Raw genomic sequence first — 20,933 nt, 5'->3', positions numbered from 1 at the left:
TCTCCGGGCCCATCTTTTAATTTTTTAAGGTGATAGGTGCTGATCCCAAAGTCTCACATATATGAAGCATCTATTCTACCACTGACTCATTTCCAACATCAGACATCATATATAGGGGCTGATAAGGTAAAGCATTTGCCTTGTATGCAGCCAACCCAGGTTCAATCTCCATATGGTCCCCCAAACACTGGCAGGCAGGATTCCTGAGATCAATTAAAGTTTGTCTTCAAAGGGACCACAGTGGTGGCACAAGCAATAGGGCTTTTGCCTTGCACATGCTGACCTAGGACGGACCGAGGTTCGATCCCCCAACGTCCCATATGGTCCCTCAAGTCAGGAGCGATTTCTGAGCACGTGCATAGCCAGGAGTAACCACTGAGCGTCACCGGGTGTGGCTCAAAAACCAAAAATAAATAAATAAATAAATAAATAAATAAATAAAACAAAAAGAATTCTCTGCAGGGACTGGAGTGATAACACAACAGGTAGGGTACCTGCTTTACATGCTGCTGACCCTGGTTTGTTCCCCAGCCTACCATATGGTCCCTCAAGCCCATTAGGAGTGAATCCTGACCTCAGAGCTAGGAACACTGAACTCTGATGAACACTGGTGGCCCCCCCACAAAAAAAAAAATAAAAAAGAAAAAGAAATAAGAATTGTCTCCAGGGGACAGAGAGGTAACACAGGGGTTATGGCATTGTCCTTGCACATAGCCTACCCACTATACTATCAACTCCAGCCCCGATTTTGTCTACATATCTTAGTGAAGAAAATTCAAGCCGAGCAGAGGGAACTTGGACCCAAAAATGGCAGAGCTGGTGGGGTGAGGGGGACTCAGCCCAGTTACTAATTAATCACTTCTGCAGCCATTCAGGAATGACTAGCTTGTCTTGTTCTCCATTTCCTCCTGGAAATCGCATTTTGGCCAGACACGAGTGTCTACAACTCAGATTTCATTGCCCAGGTGCCCTGCGTTAGCTATGGCTACGTGAGCACATTCTAGCCAAGTAAGCAGATCTGTAAGTTCTGGCCAGCAAGCCAAAGGGGTGCCGTCCCCCTTTCTCCTCCAGCCCAGATAACCCCAGGATCATCTTGCCTGCCTCTCATCTGCCCAGAGCTCTGCTGACAATATCCTGTATTCAGTCCACCATCCTCCTCTAAAATTTTGTTCTGTTATTTTATGTCTTTGACTCCAATTCGAAGGAAAAATAATAATGAAGCAGGCCTACCAAGAAATCATTGAAAGAGAAAACAGCCTGGGAAGGGTACCCCATCTACTGGATTGGGTACCTTGACCGCAGCAGGCTCCTGGTGAAATCACAGCCAGAAGTGTTGGCCTACTTCATGGGATGTTTTGGATTCTGGAAGATCACTTGCCATGGACCCTAATGGTAACCTGCAGAACTGGTGCTCACTTGGGATTCAGAAAGTTTTCATGATTAATGGTGGGGGCTGGAGTGATAGCACAATAGGTAAAAACACTTGCCTTCCACATGGCCAACACAGGTTCGATCCCTGGCATCCTATATAGTCTTCATTGCTTCACTAGGAGAGATTCCTGATCTCAGAACCAGGAGTAACCCCTGAGCACTGCTAAGTGTGGTGGCAAAGCAAAACAAAAAGAGGATGTGGATATGTTGTGTATATATGTAGTTTTGTGTGTGTTTGTGGCAAGAACTGAGGCCAGAGATATCATGGAGGCAGTGTGTTTGCCTTGCATGCAGAAGGATGGTGGTTTGAATCCCGGCATCCTATATGGTTCCCCCAAGCCTGGCAGCAGTGATTTCTGGGCGTAGAGCCAGGAGTAACCCCTGAGCACTGCCAGGTGTGACCCCCCCCCCAAAATGACAAGAGCTGTGAGGCAGCTCTTCAGTGGGATACTAAATGTGGGGTTTATTAAAATATAAGGAGAGGGGCCGGAGAGATAGCATGGAAGTAAGGCGTTTGCCTTTCATGCAGAAGGTCATCGGTTCGAATCCCGGCATCCCATGTGGTTCCCCCAAGTCTGCTGGAGTTATTTCTGAGCATAGATCCAGGAGTAATGCCTGAGCACTGCTGGGTATGACCCCAAAACCATATATATATATATATATATATATATATATATATATATATATATATATATATATATATATATATATATATGGTTTTGGGTATATATATATACATATATATATGGCGAGCAATAAGTTATTGCAGGTATATGATGCTTTTCACTCAACAGTTGAGAGATTATAACTGTCACACCTGAGGACAGTCTTTTTATTTATTTTTTTGCTTTTTGGGCCAAACCGGTGACACTCAGGGTTACTCCTGGCTATGGGCTCAGAAATCGCTCTGGCTTGGGGGATCATATGGGACACTGAGGAATAGAACCACAGTCCATCCTAGGTTAGCCACATGCAAGGCAAGCAAACATCTTACTGCTTGTGCCACTGCTTTGGTCCCTTGAGGACAGTCTCAATAGATGAAAGGATTGTCTCTGAACAGCATAATTTAGTTCCCCAGTTCATCTCAAATTCAATCATATCCAGGTCAAAATCCTGATGGGGGCCAGAGAGATAATACAGATAATGTAGAAAGTAGGGTACTCGCTTTGCACGTGGCTGACCTGGGCTCGTTCCCTGGTATCACATATCTCATATCACACATCACATATACCCTGATCTGACCTGAAGTAACCACTGAGTACAAAACCAGAAATAATCTGAGCATCACCAAGTGTGGCCCAAAAACCAAACCAAACCAAAGTCCCTAATAGGATTTGGGGGGGTGGGTGGGGCTGTTCAAAATTACTTGTGACTGTACATGGAAAAGCCTAATCAGTGCTGGGATTTGAGCACCATCACCCATGTAAGGCAAGGGCCCTGCATCCACTGTGCTCTCTCTATTGCCCCCTGATAGGACTGTGTGTGACAGGACTTGAGGAATGCAGGCGTGTCCCTGTCAACAGCCCCAATGCTGGTTGGTGATGGACATGCACTTTCCCTGAGATTCTGCCACGTGGGATACCCCCATACACCAAGGTCGTCCCTCCTTGCCCTAACCCACTGGAATCACTGTTTTGGCTACAACTCGTTACAAAAAGGGTAAGTCAGGGGCCTGAGCGATACCACAGCAGTGGCGCGTTTGCCTTGCACACAGCTGACCCAGGATGGACCTCGATTCGATCCCCAGTGTTCCATATGGTCCCTGAACCCGGAGTGATTTCTGAGTGCATAGCCAGGAGTAACCCCTGAGCATCACCAGGTGTGGCCCAAAAACTAGAAAGAAAAAAGACAAATTCTCAAGGATGACATCTCTTACCTTTCAAATAGAAGCTCTATGCTACATCTACCAAGGATAAGGTGCCCCAGGAACTTAACACTGGGGGCATGAGATTAAAAGGGAGGGTGAGAGCAGGGGAGAGGCGTGAGATCTTGGGGATATAAAATCATAGGGCATGAGTCTGGTGGGGAGATGAGATCCGGGGAGAAGGGGGTGGAAACCAAGCACTGGCTGAAAAGTCTGGCTCTGAGCCCTTAGCTGCCAGCCTAGCCCAGCCTCTGCAACCCAAGGCCCTTGTGCCCTTTCCAAGCCTGTCCTTGAGAAAGCTCAGATGTGGCACAGTGGGGGGTGGAAGGCAAGGATGAGGTCTGGACCAAGGCTAGAGCTTCCCTGCTCAGCCCTCCAGACCCAAACCCAGGTCCTGCCACCATCCCCAGCCACCCTAGGAGAGACACCCCTAGACTGACCAATCAGAACTGGAGAAAAGACCTCTAGCTACAGGTATTTGGGTAGCCCTCCCTATCCCCAGTCTCTGTCTAGGGGGAAGCCCACCCAGTAACAGAACCATGCCTACTCAAGACACTCAAGCAGTTTCCATCTGGGGATTCTTGGGGTGCAGTCAGGGACCACCATGCCTGAGAGAAGCCTCTGGCATGGAAAACCAAGAGGAGAAAAGAATGCCAGGCCAAGAATAGGAGAAAAAGGGAAAAGTTGTTCTGAAAACAACAGAACCCCTGAGGCTTTCCTGGAATAGTGGAGGATTTCAGATCTGGGACTGAAAATAGACAAAATGTGCCAGGAAGAACATATTTGAATCCCCTAGCAATGCATAGGGTCTCCCGAACCCTGCCAGGAGTAATTCCTAAGCAGAGCCAGGAGTTGGGGGGGGGGGGAGGAAGTAGTTGAGAGACCAGTGGGCCCTGACAAAGGACTCAGGGGTCTGGGAAGGCTCACTGGCAGGTCTTTTAAGCATCAAAGAGAATAATGGAAACGTCTAGGCTGGTGAGGTAGTACAGCAGGGAAGGTACTTGCTCTGCACACAACTGGTCCAGGTTTGATCCCCAGCACCCCATAATGTTCCCTGAGCCACCCCCAAGAGTGAACCCTGAACACAAGAGCCAGGAGTCCTGAGCATAGCCAGATGTGGCCCAAAACTTAAAGGAAGGAAAGGACAGACGCATATTTGGGACTCAAGAGATTGTATGATGTTAAGGTATTTGTCTTGCATGTAGCCAAACCCTGTTTCAATGCCCAGCACTGTATATGGTCACCTGATCACAGAGCCAAGAGTAGACCATGACATCACTGGCTACAATTAACTGGCCCCCTGCCTAACATAGGTCTTTCATATGTCAAGCCCTGGCTTTGAGCCCCATGTCTACAAAAAAAAAAAAAAGTAAAAGACAAACTTCATAGATTTAAAAAAAAGTACAAAAAGGGGCTGGAGAGATAGCATGGAGGTAGGGTGTTTGCCTTGCATGCAGAAGGACGGTGGTTCAAATCCCAGCATCCCATATGGTCCCCCTGAGCCTGCCAAGAGCAATTTCTGAGTATAGAGCCAGGAGTAACCCCTGAGTGCTGCCGGGTATGACCCAGAACCAAACAAACAAAACAAAAAGTACAAAAAGACATTTGCATGAAGTTGTGGCAGTCCTGACCCTGGTTCAAACGCTGGCACCTATGTTCCCTTGAGCACCACCAGGGGTCGCTCCTGGGAAACGACAGGAACAGCCCCAGAGCACCACTGCTGTGCCCCTCCAAAAAAAACAAAACAAAAACTTTTAAGATGCCTAAAGACTTAGGAGCTCCCATCTCTCATGCACTAGGACCCATAGAAGAATCCCTCATGGCCTGTTTCCCTGGGAGTGGTGACCCCTCTTCTCTGATTTCTGAGTGCTCCTTGGGAGGTCCCAGATAAAGAGGGAGAACACCAAAATTAAGGCCGGGAAGAGACTATACAGCAGGTCAGGTGCTAACCTTACACACAGCTGACCCCGCTTCCATCATGGCACCTCATGGTCCCTGGAGCATGGCTGGAAGTGAACCCCAGCACCAAGCCTTGAGTAGCCCCTCAGCACATCCTAGTGTGGGCCACAGACAGAAAAGCTCCTCCCTAAGGGAGGACAATCCTGGTCAGGCTGAGAGAGAGTCAAGGCCAGTAGCCCCAGAGTCTGGGGCCATGATACCAATTTCAGGTCGGGTCATGCACCAAGGCAGTGAACAATGCAGCAGCACTCTTGAGTCAACACTGCTACTGGGGCTTCGTGGGGCCTCTTGGTCAGGGGGTTGTGGGTGGGGCACAGGCTGTATGACCAGACCCTGATTTTTTTATTTTGGGGCCCCACCTGGCTGCCCTCATGGGTTACTTCCAGCTCTGCGCTTAGGAATCTCTCCTGGCAGGCTCGGAGGATCACATGGGATGCCGGGATCAAACCCAGGTTTGTCTCAGGCCAGCCACGTGCAAGGTAAACACCCTGTGATATCTCTGGCCCAAGACCCCTTGCATTGAAACATACACGCCAGACCTTGGGGATATTCTGGAAATGCAGACCTTGATTCAGGAGGCCGGGGGACTGTGGCTCACTGTCCCCAGATTGTCTGGAGCCACGCAGGGAGCAGACGGTGGGCACACATTCTCTCCTGATTCCCCTCAGTATGTACCCAGACCTGGACTTTACATGGGGCATGTTTGGACCTGCAGAGCCCAACTACTACTACAGGTATCCCTTTCTTGGGAGTGACCAGAAGAACCCAAGGGTTCGAGATGGGCTAGATTTATAGGGGTCCCAGTCGAGCAAGCCTCAGTTTCCAGATCCTGTAAGAGAAACAGCTTCATTGCACTGGGTCTGAGCCTGAGGTCCATCTGTAGAACAGGTCCGTACCCGGGAGTTCACAGGGCACTGGGGGACGGGGGGAACCTATGAAATGGGCCAGGCAATCCATTTCCACCTCCTTCCCAGTGCTAACCAACTGAGGGTCCCCGGGTCCTAAATCTTGCCCAAGGTCACACAGGAACTTCCCGTCCCTTAATCGTGACCGATCGGGGGCAGAGGCCTGAGTTGGCATGAGAAGGGCAGCGGGCAGCGGGAGTAGGATGTGGCCCTGTGAGCCACTCTGGGCTCCAGGATGAGAACCAGTCTGGGACCATCAGCTTGTTACAGAAATCTCTTTAATGATTTAGAATGTATCACGCTTTGCTCTGCTCCATTTTCCGTAAAGGCAACTTTACCTTGTTTTAAAAAATAGACTTGATATAAAGATTCATATATTCATAAATAGGTAACGTGAAAAATTCCCATATGCAAATGGCATCCTGGGGCTGACTCCCCAACACCCCCCCCAACAGTTCAGGCCAACAGGGACCCCAGAATTCCTGAGCCCTGTCTCCCCACAGTCCTCCTGAGGAAGAGAATAACTGAATTCAATATGAATTAGGAGCTCCCTCCTGCTCCATGTGTCCTGGGGGTGAAGTTTCCCCTGCTTCGCAGAAGTTGGGCTCCATGGCACATTCCAACTCTCACCATCTTCCTCTGGTTCGCCTCAGTAAAGCTCATACCACAGCTGCCAGGGTGGGGCGATGAACCCTTCCGGGCACTGTGCCCCATGCCTGCTCTTGGGCAACTCATGAAAACAAAAGAGGAAGCTCAACCATTCTCCGGCCCCCAGGCCTGTCTGTTGGGAGAGGCGGGACTTGTGGGAAGGGAACTGGCTGCTCTTCCTGCCTCCCAGCTTAGCTCTTTTCCCCAGACCCAGTCCCCATCTGGCTCGAGCTAAGGTTCACAGGTGGTGGGGATGCTCCTGGCTGTAGCCCTATAGGTCCCAGCAGAGCCCTGCATCCAGCTTGTGTGTCTAAGCTTTGGAGACCCATGGGGGTGTGGGGGCAGTAGGGGGGCAGTGGTAAACAGGGCTGGTAAGTCCTTCCTGTAAGAGGCCGGGAGGCAGTCTGAGTCACTGAGCGACTAAGTGATGTGGATAAAAGGGTAGTCGGTAGATGGGAGCCACAGAGGTTGCCCCTGGAGGACAAAGGGTCCTTGGAGAAAAGGGGGAACAGCTGGGGAGCCATGATAAGTCGGAATGAAAGAGGGATATAGATAGCCATCCACTGACCCAAGTCACTGCAAAGTGTCAGACTTAGGGACAGGCCCAGGATGGCTTTCTCAGATCCACCATAGGCACTATGGGGGGGACAGGGCAGGAGAACACTGGGGGCCACAGGGTCAAACTCAGCAGGAAGCCCAGGGGAGGGGAGGAGGCCATTGCATGGGGCCCCCAGTGAGACAGGCTGGGGGGGGGGGGTCCAAGGTGACCCGGTTTCCCAGCAGAGCCCAAGGAGGTTGCCCTGGCATGGAGGCTGGCACAGGCTGGTGCGTGCCCACACCCCAGGACTATGATGTTGTATCCATGGTGGCTGGATGTGCCAGGGCAACCTCTGCTCTCAGGCTGGGCCGTTTCTCCTGCCCCCTGGATGGGTTTCAGATTTCTACTTGTGGGCAGAGGACCAGGGAGGGTGTGTCTCAAAGTCCAGGAGGGCAAATGAGCTTGTCACCAGAAAGCCACTGTCCCCATGAAGGCGGGTGAGGGGCCCCTGTCCCTCTGCCCAGGGAGCAGCCGAGGGCCACCTCAGCTCTAAGGCACAGTTTTCCCATCGTGGGGGGCAGGAAGCAAAAAGAGGCAACTCCCTGTGGTTGGCCAGCAGGGCCAGCAGCAAATCCTGGCCGTGTGGGCTCATGTCCCAATAAAGAGCAAGCCCCTGCATGAGCTGTTCTTACCTGGGTCTCAGCAACAGGTCAGCTTGACCTGAATAGCCCCGGAAAGGCTGTGGGCTACAGGACTGACTGGAAGCCCTCTTTAGGGGACTTCCGAGAACAGAGCCTTGAGGGCAGGGCAGAGGTGGCAGGCTACTGAGGAGGGAATGGTAGCCCCAGGCTTTCAGCTCCCACCCCACTGGGACCCACAGGCCCTGGGTCCAGATTCAAGCCCACCTCGAAAGAAGGCCCCCCACACCTGCTATGGAAACAACAAGTCTGGCTCCTTGTCCCTCACAGTCCTGCATGGGAGAAGGGGGTCTACTCACACCACAGTGCTCTGATTGAGAGGAAGTTTCGGTTGGACATGAAGCTACTGTGCTAGGGCCCCTCACCAGGTATGGCCTGGTGCCTGACTTGAGTCTCCTTAGGGACTCCACACAACGAAGGGCCAGAGTCCACGACTTCTGGCAAGGGACTCATCCTGCCAGCATCCAGAAAAGTGAGGTCTCCAATGTGGGGGGTCTGGAGAGGAGGAGCCTACCACAATTTCTCCTTTTTTTGCTCGGGAGCTCTAAGCTAGTCTGGGAGCAGAGTGCTCAGATGTCCCACCTGGAAGAAAGGATTACTGCAAATGATGTCACTCAAACCTGGACCTCCAGGACAAGAGCTTTTCCTTCTCCCTTCAAGGTCCACCCTACACTCTCTCCACTCTCTCATTCCCCATGCCCAGGTTCTGAAAGCCAGCGCTGGCTCTCAGAACAAGCTGGTTTTGCAACCTAAGTGTGCAAACTGAGTGGCCAAACTGTGGGCCCCTGCCCAGCAGACCGTCCCTGCTTGGCGGCGGGCCCTGACACCACACTTGGGCTGAGGGAAATGAGAAGCTACACGGAAAACCAGAAAACTTGAGAGGTCTTGCTAAGGCAGGGAGCCGGCCCCAAGATGCCTGAGCTCAGAACTGGCAGTGAAGAAAGGAAGGTTTCTCTTTCAGGAGGAGCCAGAGCTTCCTTGGGCCGTGCTCTTTACCCAAGTCAGGTGGACAGCTAGCTCACTTTGGCCCCGGAAAGTTCTGGAAGAGCCGAAGGCAGTAGCCACATCCCTGGAAAGCAAACAACTGCTGCTGTTGCTGCTGTGGCAACAGAAACACGTGAAATGGTTGAACTGGGCCCTGCAGAGTGGGGTGTGGGTTCTGGGCCCCTCTCCTGTTGCCCTCTACAGGGGCATGCTGGGGCCAGTTCTGGAATGTGAAGAAATTGGGGAGGGGGTACAGCCACTAGTGGGGAGGACAGGCCCCACACCCTACCCTGGGCCAGCAGCATCCTGCATCTTCCTTGGAGGAAAGCTGCCCATCAAGTACTAGGTTTTGAAAGGCTCATTCAAGACTTTATCCAGAAGCCCAGAAGTGCCAGAGCCTGTGGAGTTGGGCTTGGCAGGCCGGGGGCAGAGAGTGGGGAGGAAGGTCCTGCCTGCTGGCCCCACGCCCCTCAGCACCCACAGCCCCAGCTCTCGCTGACATCCTTGCTGTCCAGCTGGATGTGGTCAGTGGTCTTCTCACTGAGCAGAGGCCCACCGTGCCGCATCACCAGCTCTGTGGCTATGCGCACAAAGGCCTCCTCCACGTTGCTTGAGTCCTTGGCTGACGTCTCAATTGCACATAGGATGTCGTAATGCTCTGCCAGGCTCTGTGCCTCGGCCAGTGGCACCTCCCGGAACTCACCCAGGTCTGACTTGTTCCCTGCAGGAAACGGGGGAGAACTTGAGGAAGGCATTCAGGAACTCGGCAGCCCACTCCCACATATCCTGCCTGTCAGCTCCCATGAGCAATGACATGAGACAATCATGGGACAAAGTTTTTATGAGAGGTTGGGATGTAGCTCAGAGAGCTCTTATCCTCCATGCATGAGGCCTTGGATTTAATCTCAACACACAGACACAGACAGACAGACACACACACACAAATAAAATGTAGGAGCCAGAGCAATAGTATAGAGGGTAGGTTGCCTTGCACATGTCCAATCTGGGTTCAATCCCTAGCATTCCATATGGGCCCCCCAATTACCAACAAGCATTAATTCCTGAGCACAAAGCCAGGAGTAACCCCTGAACATCACTGGGTATGGTCCAAACTCCCCAAAACAAAACAAACATTTAAAATTTATTATGCTTATTAATTTTTCTATCAATTTCCTTTTGACTATTCTTTATTTTTAATTCTCTGTGAAATTGTGACTTTGGTCATCATTTGACCTCATGGGGCTGGAGCAATAGGACAGTGGGTAGGGCATTTGCCTTGCATGAGATCGATCCAGGTTTGATCCCTGGCATCCAATATGGTCCCTCAAATCCCACCAGGAATGATCCCCGAGCAGAGCCAGAAGCCCTGAGCATCACCAAATATGGTCCAAGCCCAGAAATAAAGAGATAAGTGATGCAACAACCCAAAATGAATGAATGGAACCAGATGTAGATTCTGATTCTAACATACTGAAGAAAAAAACAGGCACATGTGAATTTATAGACAACTATAAAACTGAAGTAAACCAGGCTACTAGACAATGTTGGAGGAGATGGTGACATGAAAATGGCCTGATATGGACATAAACTTAAGGACTGGGGTTGTTTTTTTATTTTAGTATTGGGATTTATCTCGACAGCAACCAAGGGAGGATGGGAGGCGGGAGAGAGAGAATTGGGTCTGTGCAGCAGGGTGATGGGCAGGGTCTGAGCATAGGACACTGTTCTATTTGTGTGTGTGTGTATAAAATGCTCTGGTTTTGTACATGTCCTGGACAAAAGGGAATTGGTTAGGCTAAGGAGGGAAGCCCTGCTTCTGCCAGGGTGCTCTGGCTATGCAGGTGGAGTGGAACCAAGCATGCCCGGCTCAATTCTGGCTGGAGCAAGCCCCATCTCAAACAAGAACCAGACTGACTGATGGGGCAAGGAACCCAGGCGCCACGGCATTCTGGATTTGGGTCTGGGAAGTTAATGGACAGGGAAAATGGGCAAATGCACTCTTTGCAGGGCCAGGAGAGATCTCAACAAGCTGAGTGGAGGCTTCTCATGCAGGAGGCCTGGATTGGTTTCTCAGCACCACATACTTCCCTGAACACAAAGATGGGAGTCACTCCTGAGCTTCTCCACATGTGGCCCTCCAAAAAATATATTTAAAAAAGAAATGACTATTATTCAGAAGTGCTGCTGGGTGGTATAAAAACAAGCCACTGAACTAGCATCATCAGAAATGAACTCAAATTCCACACTTCTGTGCTCACAGGCTGTGTGTGGCCAGGGAGAAATTACTTCACTTTTCTCATTCTCAGCTCATCCTTCATCGATGAGGAGAAGTTGGTTGGAGAGTCAAGTGTCAGGACATGTATAAAGAAGTGTCTAATGTGCAACACTCTAAGACTATGTGCACGTAAAACTCCAACTTCTGGGGCCAGAGAGATAGTACAGTGTCGAAGGCATTTGGCCTTGCATGTGGCAGACCTGGGTTTGATCTTGGCATCCCATAAGGTCTCCCTGAGCTGCCAGGAGTAATTCCTTAGTGCAGAGTCAGGAGCCACCCATGAGTGTTGCTGAATGTGGCCCAAACACAAAACAAACGGGATTTTCTTTTCCTTCTTCTAATTCCAGGGTTGAATGTAACTTCTCCATGATTTGCAGAAATAGAATGTGCCCAGATCGTGGCCTGAGCTCTGGCTCCAGTCTGGCCAAGTTCAACCCCTCTCTGCACTAGCACTGGCCTTTGTTTCAAGGACTGAGACAGAGACACAGGCCCCGTACTCACCAATCAGCAGCTGTACAATGTTGGAACCCGCATACTTCCTCACATCCTCAATCCAGTGGGGCACTGACAGGAAGGAGCTCCTCTTGGTGATGTCGTAAGCGAGGATGGCTCCGTTGGCACTGCGGTAGTAACTCTGAGTGATGGTACGGAAGCGCTCCTGGCCAGCCGTGTCCCAGATCTGCAGCTGAAGGAACAGGGGGCCCCCCCCATCTGTGAGCCCAGGAGGACACACTTGCAGAACCATGCCAAAGCACTGCTACCATGGAATAGGTCCCCGCTCCCTACCCTCCTCCTCACTTCTAGGTCCTGCACACAGCAGGAAGTAGGGGCTGGACAGAGATGTCTGCTGAGCCCCAAGGAAACCATCAGAGCCCAACTGGTAGGAAGAAAGGTGAATGCAAAGAGTGAGTGGGCACCTTCTTCTTTGCCCACAAATATCAAGGGAAAGATAGTCTCTAGTATGTTCCCCACAGCCAGGTTCTCCTCTCCACACCCCAGAGGTACAAACATAACATGGAAGGTAGAGACCAGGGCCAGAGTGAGAGTATAGCAGGTAGGGCTCTTGCCTTACTCAAGGCCAGACACTCCCAATCTTTGCTACTTGCAGAGATAAAAGGAAAGCCATAAAACAATATGGGATCACTGTTGTTTTAAACTGGGGAAGTAGGCAGAAAGAAAACCTTGAAAATTAAAAATGCATAACACATTTTATGTGCTATTTATCATTATTTATGGGGGAAATATAAAAAATAATAAAAACTGATCTTGGGGTTCGATATTGGAATAATGAGAGTTTCAGGGTGAAGAATAATCCAGAGGAGAAAATCCAAGAAATTCTGTGTATGTGTGTGTGTGGTTTTTGGGTCACACCCGGTGTGTGTGTGTGTGTGTGTGTGTGTGTGTGTGTATGTGTGTGTGTGTGGTTTTTGGGTCACACCCGGTGTGTGTGTGTGTGTGTGTGTGTGGTTTTTGGGTCACACCCGGTGTGTGTGTGTGTGTGTGTGTGTGGTTCTTGGGTCACACCCGGTGTGTGTGTGTGTGTGTGTGTGTGTGTGTGTGTGTGTGTGGTTTTTGGGTCACACCCGGCAGTGCTCAGGGGAAACTCCTGGCTCCATGCTCAGAAATTGCTCCTGGCAGGCACAGGGAACCATATGGGAAGCCGGATTCGAGCTGATGACCTTCTGCATGAAAGGCAAATGCCTTACCTCCATGCTATCTCTCCGGCCACAGAAATTCTTAATGATGGGGCTGGAGTAGCATAGCACAGCAGTAGGGTGTTTGCCTTGCATGCAGCCAACCTGGGACAGACCTAGGTTCGATTCCCAGCATCCCATATGGTCCCCCAAACCTTCCAGGAACATTTTCTTTTTTATTATTATTAAATTTATTTGTTGTTGTTGTTGTTGGGCCATACGCATTGACGCTCAGGGGTTACTCCTGGGTGTGCGCTCAGAAATCACTCCTGGTGAAACAGATGTATTATGATCAGTTATGTCAACTATGTGATGCATTTTTTTTTAAAAATGTAAGGGGTCTGAGCAGTGGTGTAAGTGGTAGGGAGGGCATTTGCCTTGCATGTGGTTTGATCCCCCGGCTCATTCTAGATGTCCTGAGACCTCACCTGTTCCAGCCCTTTTCTGGAATGTAGGGAATCCTGTAAGAGAGGAGACAAAGCCAGAATTCCTATCCAAGTCACAGAAGGCAGACAAGAAATACACAAACCTGGGGTCAAACCTACAGTACAACAGGTAGTGTACTTGCCTTGCAAGCAGCTGACCTGAATTTGATCCCATATGGTTCCTTCTAAAATCACCCCACTCACTATATTTCCAGGTGAATGAGCATACAAAGCAGGGTCACGCATGAAATAATCCAGACCAGGCTGAGGATGAAACACATATTGTCTGTCAATCTTCTACCTTGCCTCTCCACCAAGCTGTCTGCCAAAACTTTATTTTGTTTTTGTTTTCAGGCCTCAGCCAGTGACACTCAGGGGTTACTCTTGGCTATGCGCTCAGAAAACGCTCCTGGCTTGGGGGACTATATGGGACTCCAGGGATTGAACCGAGGTCCCCCAGAACTGTTTTTATTGAGTATAGGGACCACCTCCAGGTGGAGCAGCTATCCTGAGCCTGTCCCACCCAGGTTTACATATCAGACAATCTTTGTTTTGGGTAAGACCAAGTTAGAAACAAACAGATACGACAAAGAAACCAGGGATGGAGACCAGATAGATAGCACAGCATGGCCTTGCACATGGCCGACCCAGGACGGACCAGGGTTGAATTCCCGGCATCCCATATAGTCCCCCGAGCCTGTCAGGAGTGATTTCTGAGCCAGGAGTAAGCCCTGAGCACCACAGGGTGTTGCCCCCAAACAAAAACAAAAAGGAAAGTGCACAAACAATTCAAGCAAACAGGGATACCAGATGTAATGACAGAAAGAAGGGGCCAGGAGTGGCGGCCCCTGGAGTTGAATCTTGAAGGCCAAGACCAAATTTCAGGAATCAATTAAAGATCCAGAGCAGGACCAACCTTGCTGGATAGGAAATAGAGAAAGGGAGGCAGGGATTTGGGTAGGAGGAAGAAAGCCAGGATGAGGTGGGGTTGCATGTGTGCTGAAGCAGTACACCGAGAAGCCAAATGAGAGAAACATCAGGGTATTAGTGTGTACAGTTTGCATGCAGAAGGCCTGGGTTCCATCCTGCCACTGCAGGGTCCCCTCAACAGCACTAAGTGTGGCCTCAAACAAAATGTGTGTTTTTGTCTTGATTTTGGGTCACACATGACGGTACTCAGCGGTTACTCCTGGCTCTGCACTCAGAAATCGCCACTGGCAGGCTCGAGGGACCATATAGGATGCCTGGATTCGAACCACAGTCATGTTCTGGATTGGTTGAGTGCAAGGCAAACACTCTACTGCTGTGCTATCTCTCTGGCCCCTGTATTACATTTCTGTTAGGAATAGGAAACCTCTGGAAATGGTCTGAACTAGGAGGAAATAAGACTCAGACTTCAACCACCTAAATGCCATCCTACCACATCAGAGCCATCTACCTGGGGCTCCATGACAGACAATTCTGCCAGCTGTGCCACCCAGGGTAGCAAAACACCTCACTGCAGCTGCCACCTCTGTCGCTGCTCTTGGAGCCTGTTTCTACAAATCCAGAGACGAGACACCCTGCATTCTAGACCCAGACCTAAGAGGGACTCACCCCTACTTGCAAAGCAATTCTGCCCCAGTCAAGGGGTCAGGGGCATAGAACTGCTGCACGGTCTTGCTGCCGCCGCCTCCTAGGAGGGTCTTGCTCTACTTGGCTATGTCAGAGACCAGCTTAATTGAGGGTACTAGGGGCCAGGAATACGGCAAGGTGGTCAGGGGTGAATGCCAGGCATGCACAGGAACTGAATTTGAACCCCAACACCACATGGCATCCCAAGAAATGCTGGGTGCCATCCTGAGCATCACTAGGATGGCACTGGTAGTTTCCACACACTCTGGGGCATGAGCAGCACCACTGGGCCTGAGGGCTGAACTATCTGGGCCACCTGATGGTCAAGGACCACTAAGAAGGTCCCCCAGGCCCTCTGAGCACCCCACAAAGGTGATCCCATGAAGCAATTCCTTACGTTGTATCTCTAAAGTTTCCCCCAACCCACCCACAAATCACATGAAGCCCTTATCTCGACCAACTGCCCGGGGAGCCCAAATTAAGACACAATGTACAGACTGGCAACCATTTGTAACCAAGGCTGTGGAACAGAATTGCCAATGCCCAGCTGGTACAGAAGGCCCAAGAGTTCAACCCAAATGCCCTGTGTGTTCCTAGCATGATGAAGAGGTTCACCCAGCAGCCAGAGCCTCCTACTGTGCACAGCCCCGGGGGGTGGGTGGGGGAAGCCGGATGAAAAGTTTAATGAGTCTAAGGCAGCTCCTTAGAGAAACAGGCCAGTGAGAAGCAGCCAGCCAACCAGAAGCTTCTGAACGCCCTCAGAGAGGCCAGTCCTGGGCTCTGTCTCCAAATCCCCATGGCAGCCGTCAGTCTGGGAGCAGCCTGCAGGCACCCCACTGGCTTGTCCCCACAGCCAGGCAGGCAGTCAGAGTGGCTGAAGCCCCAATGTGAAGGGAGAGACAGGCATGTCAGTCTGATGTTGAGAACAAGACGCTCTGTCTCCCTCATGCTCCCACCACCCCAGCTTTGTGGCTTTGTAGCTGTGCCCCCAGACCTGCTCCATAAGCCTTGCCTCAAGCTACACAGAGCCCCAATCTGCTTGGGAGTGGGGGGTGGCCTTCCATGCCATCCTCCCCACTCATAGCCTCTGGAGAGTTGTAAGACTTGTTCCCACTCTGCAATCGCCACACTAAGGCTTAGGATCTGGATTCAATTGCATCAACTGTCACTTCAGCCTTGGAGCCTGGTCAACCATGAATGCACCCCCCTCCATTCGCTGCCCCCTCTGGAATGTTCTTCCCTCCAGAATGTTGCCTGCTTTCATAAACCCAGCCTGTGTTTGGGGTTCTCAACCATGCCATGCCATGAGAGGCCTTAAGAACCACACTACTGTCTTCAGACTGCTGCCAGACCTGCACTTCTCAAAAGTTCTGTCTCCTTCAGGTAAGTTCCCAGTGCTGAGGGGGCGGGGATAGACAGGCCATACACCCTCCCACTTCGCCCTGCTACCAGATCGCCTGTGTTGTGGCCAGAGACAAGGGCCCATTTCTGCAATCAGAGCCTGTTACCAGTTGCCTGGTCTCTAGCTGGCAGTGGGGCCTTGGGGCCTCAGCTTCTTAGGAAGCCTGGGTGATTAACATAATACCAGCTGTGGGGCACGGTTTCTCCCCCCAGAGGGCATAATCCTCCTTAAACTCTTGAGCCAACTGCCAGGTGGGAAGCACCAGGCCACCTTGCCTCCCCACCTGCTGCAAGTTCTCTGCGGCCTCTCTTGAACACACAGGTAGAAAAATTGGACCGGGCCTTCGTGGGCTCCTTCCAGTGCTCCTATTTACTGCCTGACACTCCACCATCTTTGCAAACCCTCCCCACTGCACTGAGGGACAGCCTCTGGGCTGCTGGTGTCTGCCCTGGGCAAAAAGGGGGGGCTTGGGGAGAATGGAAGAGGAGCACTGACCTAATAAAGGGGAGGCTGATGGGTCAAACTTGGAAGTGGGGGGCCGGCGAGGTGGCGCTAGAGGTAAGGTGTCTGCCTTGCAAGCGCTAGCCAAGGAAGGACCGAGGTTCGATCCCCCGGTGTCCCATATGGTCCCCCCAAGCCAGGGGCAATTTCTGAGCACTTAGCCAGGAGTAATCCTTGAGCATCAAACGGGTGTGGTCCCCCCCAAAAAAAAACAAACTTGGAAGTGGGAAGGAACTCAAGACCTGTCATTCCTGGGAGCTGCCTAAGCAACAGGGGCCTATGGGGTGGGGATTGGAGGCAGTGCCACAGAGGGAGGAACAAGCACCATTTTCTCTTCTCAACTACAGAGCTGACTCTTCCTACCGTAGTCCAGTTATCTTCATCTTGTGAACTCCTACCCAGCCTCAGGACCTAACTCCAAGGGTCCAGCTCCACGATGACCATGCACAGATCTCCCTGATGCTCATGTCATTCTAACATCAGTGGCCACCAGCCATGGAAGGGCAGTGAGCCACCAATGTTGAACGCCCTAAATCCAAGAGGCTGGGCAGGCAGTGCCAAAGGCAGCACGAAGGTGGAAAGCATATTCTTTTCTGTTTGTTTGGCTTTTAGTTGGGGGTCATGCCTGGATCTTGCTCCTGGTGGGGCGCAGGGGAACATGTGTGGTGCCAGGGATTAACCCCCCCACCCCACCCAAGGCTAGCTATCCCACTGCAGATCACCCCAGGGCAGAGCTGCATTGCTTTCTAGAGATTCACAGGCCAGGGGCACAAATCAGTTCTGCTTATTAAGTTCAAAGCACCTTTGGTTCCCTGCCCAGCTCAATCCTTCTGGTGGAAGCAGGATTTTATTAAGACAATAGATTTTCTGATAGTTCTTCCATGGGCCCAAGTAGGACATGAAAAGTTCCCTGCTTTCTTGTCATGGGAATAGGACCTGGGAACAAGCAGTTCTTAGGACAAGACTCAGGAACTTGGTCAGACTGACCTAAATACGAACTCCTAAGTTATTTGTGACCGTGTCTGGGGATGTGGGAGGACAGTTGGCCCAGAAGATGAAGTGTGCAGCCCTACCTAGGTTGTGGTGTCAGCGATGAGGTCCAGGGAAGAGAGGGATAAAAAAAAGCAATGAGAGGCATCAGCAAGACAGAGAGAGAAGTGTGTTTGCTGGGGAGGCAGCTAGATAGGGTCCAGGTCGGATTATTACTGGGTTAAGGCCCTTGCTTGCATATAGCCACACACTATTCCATTCCTAAATTGGATATGGTCCTTTGAGCACCACCACGAGTGATCCCTAATCAAAGCCAGTAATAGTCCCCAAGTACTACCAGGTGTAACCCAATAACCCCAATCTCACAGACACATATTCACACACATACAGATGGACAAAAGATGGACAAAAAAGCAGATGGACAAAAAGATCAGGGAAACAAGAAAAGCAAGGTCGTGGGGAGGGGCAGGCTATGGACTTGATTCACAGATAGTTGGGCAGTGAAGGCAGAACCTGGCCTTGTCCACCCTATGGGCAGCAGGGGTCTGGGAAGGGTTCTAGAGCCAAAAAATCCTCCTGCCCCCAAACATTGCTGTTCTAGACCCCAGAATCAGAGACCCCTTTTCTCTGCCCCTTGTTAGCAGGCAGCTGCCTCAAGCTGGGGAGAGCCACATGAGTTCCAAGTGAAAGAAGTCTAGGGTTTCCCCTCTGTCTCCCAGCCTAGGGGTCAAGGATGGATGACCCAGTGTGATGTAGCAATGTGGACCAACAGTTCCTGGCCCCATGCCAGCCTGTTCCATAGAGCCAGGGAAAGCACAGACACTTTGAGAAGTGTTGTGGCGATTCCCCAGTTCACATCACCCCGATCCTAGAAGAACCCTCTTCCTTAAGGAGTCACAAAGTCACAGGAGGTCTTTACCCGGCTCTAAGTCCCTTTTGGCCTTATCCCATGGACCTCAAAAAACAAAAACAAAAACAACCACTTTCTTACAAAAACTTCAGTGAGGCCTGGAGAATATGGTTTAGGATAGCACGGTGACTCACAAGGCTGAGGCCTGGGATATGATCCTTGCACCTTCAAAAATAAGCAAACTCTGATGACTTAGATCTATTGTAGCGACAGCCAGACCTGTTTCCGAACAGGCCCCCTGGAGAAGAGACAAATTTCCTAAAAAAGGAAAGGGCCGCCAGCTCCAAGGGAACCCCCACTTTCTGCTCAGCGGGCAGCCAAGTCCCTCCACCCACTGACCAACCCAGTCCTCCTGAGCCTCTTCAGTGTTGCCACCAAACTACACTCGTAAGCAATATGCAGGATGACCAAATCCAAACAGGAAGCCTGGAGCCTAACCACCAACTCAGTCCAGGCCGAGCAGTGGGACCTGGGGACCAGTATGGAGGACCTGCAGTGCAGCTGGGCCACTCCTGTACCTGCCAGGAAAGGAGCCCCCTTTTCAGTCACTGCTGATGCTGCCCCAATATTACATCAGCCCATGAGGACCATGGTTATTCCCCAGATACCACATGGGGACACAAATAACAGTCCCCGAGCAATATGGGTAGGTAGATAAGCCAGTCTTACACCCACTTGACTAGCTCTACACACAAGGGACCTCACTCTACAGCACCAATGCCAGGGAAACTCACTCATCTCCAGCCAGAACCTCAGACCTGTGATAGGTACAGTGGACTGGCTCTCCCAGTGCCTCTGGGGAGCTGGGTTGTTTGTACCCCTGTGCCAGTCAGGGAGACCTCAGGTCTCACCATGTGAGAACGATCCTAATGTGAAGTTTGATGTGGCCACCTTCAACCACTGATCCTGGTCACAGGTTTCTGGTTCTGGAACGACAGTCACCACCGTAGCACAAGTATCACTGTATGCGAGGGATCTGCTGGCACATCCGTCCGTGATGCAGGGACTGGGAAAGAGAACATAGGGAACAAGCCAACCAGGTTTCCTAATGATTGTCCTGACAGGCTTTCTAGGTCTTGAAATGCTGGACAAGCCAACACACCATGACAGCATGTCCTAAGTTGTGAGGACTGCTCCTCTAATGCTATGCCCACCACAAAGGAAAGGTCAGCTCAAGGCCAAGGGTTTTCATGGAGAACAAGCCCAAAACTCAAGTAGGAGAGCAAAGAGGAACTGCAACGAGTGGAGAAATCTGGAGGGCACTTACTTCCCTAACCAAGTGAGCCATACTGGCATCACTCCGTGGGTAACTGGCATCATGTGTCTCCCCAAAACACAATGTGATATGATGTGGGACTCACATCTCCCACTGGTAGGAATTATAAAGTATAAAAGAACCAAGTGCCAAGATACCACAGGACACTAAGAAACCAGAGTGTGGATCTTTTTTAAGTTTAATTTTTGTTTTGTTTTAGTTTTGGGGGCACACCCGGCAGCACTCAGGTTATTCCTCAATCTGCGCTCAGAAATCACTCGTGGGGGGCTCAGGGAACCATATGGTATGCCGGGAATCAAACCAAGGTCTGTCCTGGGTTGGCCACATGCAAAGCAAAAACCCTACTGCTGTGCTATCTCTCCGGCCCCTCTCTTTTTTGTTTATGAGCTACACTCAGCAGTGCTCAGAAGTTTAGAGGTTACTTACTTGTTCTGCACTCAAAAAAATTACTTTCTGGTGACACTTTGTGGGACCATATGGAATGCCAGGGATCAAATCCAGGTCTATTGTATACAAGGCAAACACCCTACCCACCGTACTATTTAGTTCTGGCCCCAAAATGTGGATCTTAAAAAGAAAAAAAAAATGTAGGAAGCAGGTATAAAACTCAGCAGGAGATCATTTGTTGGGTTGTTTGTTTGTTTGTTTTTGGGCCTCATTCAGAGGTACCATGTGGGATGCTGGGGATCAAACCTGTGTCGGCTGCATGCAAGGCAAATAAATACCCTACCCTCTGTGCAAGACAAGAAAAAGCACTTGTCTTGCATGTGGCTCTATCTCTGGTACTGCAAAAATAAAAATAGTTACAGTGCTTAAAGT

General features: G+C 50.8%; 1 protein-coding gene across 1 annotated transcript in view; it reads right to left on the bottom strand.

Annotated features, from left to right (window-relative positions):
• Window positions 1-8,658: 8,658 nt before the first annotated feature.
• RAB43 (RAB43, member RAS oncogene family) overlaps window positions 8,659-20,933 on the bottom strand; it is a 33,600-nt gene continuing 21,325 nt past the window's right edge. Inside the window, exons 3-4 of the mRNA XM_049766095.1 lie at window positions 11,804-11,987; window positions 8,659-9,748 (exon numbers count right to left, since the gene is read on the bottom strand). Coding sequence (XP_049622052.1) covers window positions 9,498-9,748; window positions 11,804-11,987 — 435 coding nt within the window. The 3' untranslated portion in view covers window positions 8,659-9,497. The remainder of the gene's footprint in view (window positions 9,749-11,803; window positions 11,988-20,933) is intronic.

Source organism: Suncus etruscus, chromosome 20 (assembly GCF_024139225.1).
Source record: "Suncus etruscus isolate mSunEtr1 chromosome 20, mSunEtr1.pri.cur, whole genome shotgun sequence".
Lineage (NCBI taxonomy): Eukaryota > Metazoa > Chordata > Mammalia > Eulipotyphla > Soricidae > Suncus > Suncus etruscus.
This window is presented reverse-complemented; position numbering and strand designations above follow the sequence as displayed.